Below are 4207 nucleotides of genomic sequence, written 5' to 3'. Positions count from 1 at the left end.
GTCTCGATCGGGCTCGGGGCCTGTTGGACCTAATGGGACGCCGGCGAGCCCAGGGTGGCAAGCCTGCTCCTGCGGCTAGTCAGTTACAGCTGGGCCAGCCAAGGGGTGTGAAACTGACTAGGGCAGGACTGCTACAGTTGACTAGCTGTGGGTTGTAATTGAGTGGAAGTTAATCTGGTGGGAGGGGCCAGTCCCCTCTGCCCACAGCCCCTGTCCATCAGCCCAGATAAGCATCAACTGCTGCCACAGAGGGTCAGTTACAACACCTAGTCCTAATCAATTTGTCTCCCCAGGCATGGCAAGTTGGGGGGGGGGGCACCAGTGCAGGCTCTGGGCAGGCCAATCTCCGTCCACACGCAAGCTCGGGACCTCCCACATGCCGGATACACCCCCCCAGAGACGCCTGCCAATCCCTCCGGTAACAGGGCTACGTACCAACTCTGGCGATCCCACAGATCAACAGAAAGATCCCCCCCGAACTGACACTGCGGGGACGTCCGGTTCCTCTCCCCATCCCTACCTAGATCCTGGGGGATCTCACAACCCAGAACCTTCCTGGGGTAGAGAACTCAGATCTGCAAAGCCCAACGGTGACCTCTAGTGGCCAGGCTGCTTCCCTACAGGGACTTGTTTGTTTTTCCACTAGGACCTAGAGTAAATCCCCTTCTCTGCTACGACACAGCCAGCTCTCTGCTTCGTCTGCCTTAGAGACTCTAAACCCCACGGGGCTGCAATAAGCGATTCATATCAGACTTCGTACAAAGAGCCCGGATCTGGGACGATAGGATGGGCAGATATCTGGAGGGGGAAAATATCCGTAGCTGTCTTGAGCCAGGCAATCCAACACAGATGCTGATGTAGGAGGTGGGTCTCTGAGCTAAGATAAGGCCAACGCAGAAGGATGCCACGGAAACAAAAAGGCATCAGGGCTAGATCCCAGCTGATGAAGCCCTGCTCTCCTCCGGGCAGACGCGAAGGGGAAAGAGGATGTTCGGAAGACGTCTTCGTCTGCAGAAATTCCCAGATCGGCGCGGCTGACGCAGGCCAGGCACCGCTTCCGATCCCGTGTCATAGAAACGAGCGAGGCGCCGATCTCGGCAGCGTCCAGAGAAGCTCCAGACTGATGCTGGCCCAGCTGAGATCAGGACCTGCTTCTGGACAGGCCATCAGCAGATCGCACGCCACGGCCAACCCGCCGCAGGGATGCTAACGCAGCGCGATGAGGCGCTATCAACGGAAATGGTTTTGTTTACGATCCCTCCGCCCCGCCCCTCTCCCCACCGATAAGGATCCTGCCCCAGAAGTCAATCCACAGGCGGGCAGGTCTTGCCTCTATCCTGTCAACAGCTGATCTCTCGTTAAAACCAGGAACAGAAAGGCTCGGCTGATCGAAGATCTCTGGTTAGTTTTACAGCCGAGCAAATCCAGGGAGCCACTGGGGTCCGTTTGCCCAGGGAAACGGCTAACGAATGAAAGTGGCAAGCCAGCAGAGATCACACGTTGTTTGATCCCCTAGTATCCCGGATTCCCGTCCCTTTGCATCATGGGAGCTGATGTCTGGTCTTCCTCCAAAGCGCGGAATAAACTCCTCTTGATCTCTTCATTGGAGGAGGAAATATACCATGACTGGGCAACTTGGTTTAAAAAGCAACCAGCCAAGTTCTGGGTCAATGAAAAGAGGATCCAAAGCGGAACAGAAAAGAGCACATACATCCCAGCGGTCAAGAGTCTGAAGATCTGGGGAGGGGAGTTGGGAGTGCTCCCCAGCTTTGAGCAGCGACGCCGTCAGAGGCTGTGGCCGCAGCAGAGAAGGAAACCAAAAACCGGATCCGCTAATGCACATAAAAGAAAAAGGCACCGGAGTCCGAGTGGCCGATCCTGGTTGGGTCTCTGAAGGATCTTCCAAGGGGATGGATCTTCCAAAAGGATCACTGGAGTCAGAAGGGGATGGATGGAGGGGATCCCACTGGGAAGGCCAGATCCTGGTAGGTCCATGAAGGATCTTCCAAGGAAAACATTAAATCCAAGGGGGAGGGGGGTTAGAAGGGGATCTAACAGGGAGGGAGATATTCTAGTTGGTCTCTGACGGATCGTCCAAGGAGATAATTGAAATTAGAGAGGATGCCAGTGGAAAGGGCAGATCCCAGTTGGTTCATGAAGAATGTTCCAGGGAGATCATTAGATCTGCAGGGGGATGGATGGAGGGGATCCCACGGGGGGAGAGATCCTGGTTGGTCCATGAAGGATCTTCCAAGGAGATCATTAGATCCAGGGGGAAATAGAGAGGATTGACCTGTGATGAGTCTCAAGGAGGTTGCCGGAAGGGGGAGTGGCGGGAGAGTTGGGGGGATCCGATCCCCAGGGGAGGGGGGGGTCACGAGACGGCTGGGGACTCTGCGGCCGCCTCGTCCCCCTCCTCGGAGTCCCAGACCTCGGACTGCAGGTAGTCGGCGAAGAGGGCTTTGGCCCGGTGCAGCACCTTGGCCAGATTGTGCCGGCGCACCAGGCGGTCGAAGTGCATGGCCAGCTCATTGTAGTCCATGTTGTTCTTCATGATGTGGTCCCGGTGCTCCAGCAGGATGGCCAGGCAGAGGAAGAGCATGAAGGGGTTGCCTTTGCCGAACTCCTGCGGCGGAGGCAAGTTCACCGTGGCTGGGGACGGGGTGCCAGGGAGGGGGCTGCTGGGTGGGGAGGATGGCGTGTCACCTGCCAAATCTCCCTTCTCCTCTGGCAGGCTCTCGTTCTTCTCGCTGCCAGAGAGGGGTGAGGGGGAGGAGGGGGAGTCTCGGGAGGGCGTGGGCGGGGTCAGGGGCCGGAGGGACGGGGCGGAGAAAGACTTGGTCATGGCCGGGAGCTGGAGCAAGGGGTCCTGCTCGCTGCAGAAGTCCTCCTCTTCCTCCATGGAGCGCTGGGATCTCAGTGAAGGCTCTTCCTCGGAGCTGTCCTCACGAGCGCTGTAGTACTTGAATTCCCCAAAGCTGGATTGCTTCAATAAGGTCTTCTGCTCCAGGCAAGGCCGGGCTCCGGACTCCTCCAAGGAGGGCCGGGCTCCGGACTCCTCCAAGCAAGGCCGGTCCCCAGTCGCATCGAAGCTACAGGTGGGCCGCAGCATGTGGCGTTGGCGGACAGGCTGGCCGCTCTCACTAAGCCTGGCCGGCGGCCCCACCAGCTCCACCTCCTTCTCCGGAGGATCCGGTGGCAAGGAGCTCCAGGTTATCTCCAGCATCCGCAAGGCGTCCTCAAAGGCAAACTCCCGTTTCAGCTCCAGCAGCAGCCAGCGGTAGCAGAAGAAGAAGTCGTCGGCGCCCCGGGAGAGGAGGTAGGCGTAGAACTCAGGATCCGAGTACTGGAGGAGGAGCTTGAGGTGGGAGAACTTGAGGGACATCACCTCGCCATCCACCTGGAAGTTGCCTTCCAGGCGCTTCATGATGCCGCAGAAGCAGATGAAGGCGTGGGCCTCGTTGTCCATGACGGCCAGGATGGGCGACGCGATGTCGCTCATGCCCTGGCAGTAGGAGATCTGCGGGTGGGTGACGGCGTAGGTGGTCAGCAGGTCGTGAAGGGCGGTCAGGTGCGGGTTGTCCTCCGAGCCAGCGTAGTAGGGGTGGGTGCGGTCCGTGCGGAGAACATCCTTGAGGACGTTGCTGCGGATGAAGTCCAGGTCTTCGGGGCTGGCCCGCTCCGCCCACTGGCCCTTTAGCTGGTCGTACTCCCGCGTCTTGCGCTTCATGTAGTTCATGCGCTCCTGGCCCGTCAGCCCGTCCGGGTAGACGTTCAGCAGGTAGCGCCACACCACCTGGGGGGCAGAGAGAGGAGCTTCAACGCCCGGCATCTTCCCGCCACCTCTCAGCGTCCCACCACGCTGCCTCTGACCCGCCCGGCCTCTCCCAGCATCCCACCGCGACATGGGGGACAGAGAGAGGAGCTTCAACGCCCGGCATCTTCCTGACACCTCAGCGTCCCACCACGCTGCCTCTCACCCGCCTGGCCTCTCCCAGGATCCCACCGCGACTTGGGGGGCAGAGAGGGGTCTCAGCGCCAGGCATCGTCCCACATAGCCTGCCATGCTACATGCCCCTTTGTGCCAGGCACCCCGACATCTCTCCCCCATGGCTAAGCACCCCCTGACATCCCATGTCCACTACCCCCGATATCCCATTTCCCAGAGCCAGGGAGAGAACCCAGGAGTCCTGGCTCCCAGCCCCCC

General features: G+C 59.6%; 1 protein-coding gene across 1 annotated transcript in view; it reads right to left on the bottom strand.

Moving 5' to 3' along the window:
* Positions 1-519: 519 nt before the first annotated feature.
* The window catches only part of TBC1D25 (TBC1 domain family member 25), a gene marked incomplete at its 5' end in the record, with an annotated part of 4732 nt that continues 1044 nt past the window's right edge, over positions 520-4207 (bottom strand). Inside the window, one exon of the mRNA XM_026662125.2 lies at positions 520-3866. Coding sequence (XP_026517910.1) covers positions 2375-3866 — 1492 coding nt within the window. The remainder of the gene's footprint in view (positions 3867-4207) is intronic.

This window comes from Terrapene carolina, unplaced genomic scaffold, assembly GCF_002925995.2.
Source record: "Terrapene carolina triunguis isolate 2854851 unplaced genomic scaffold, T_m_triunguis-2.0 Scaffold23160, whole genome shotgun sequence".
Lineage (NCBI taxonomy): Eukaryota > Metazoa > Chordata > Testudines > Emydidae > Terrapene > Terrapene triunguis.
The sequence above is the reverse complement of the archived record's forward strand: the minus strand, read 5'-3'. Positions and strand labels throughout refer to the sequence as shown.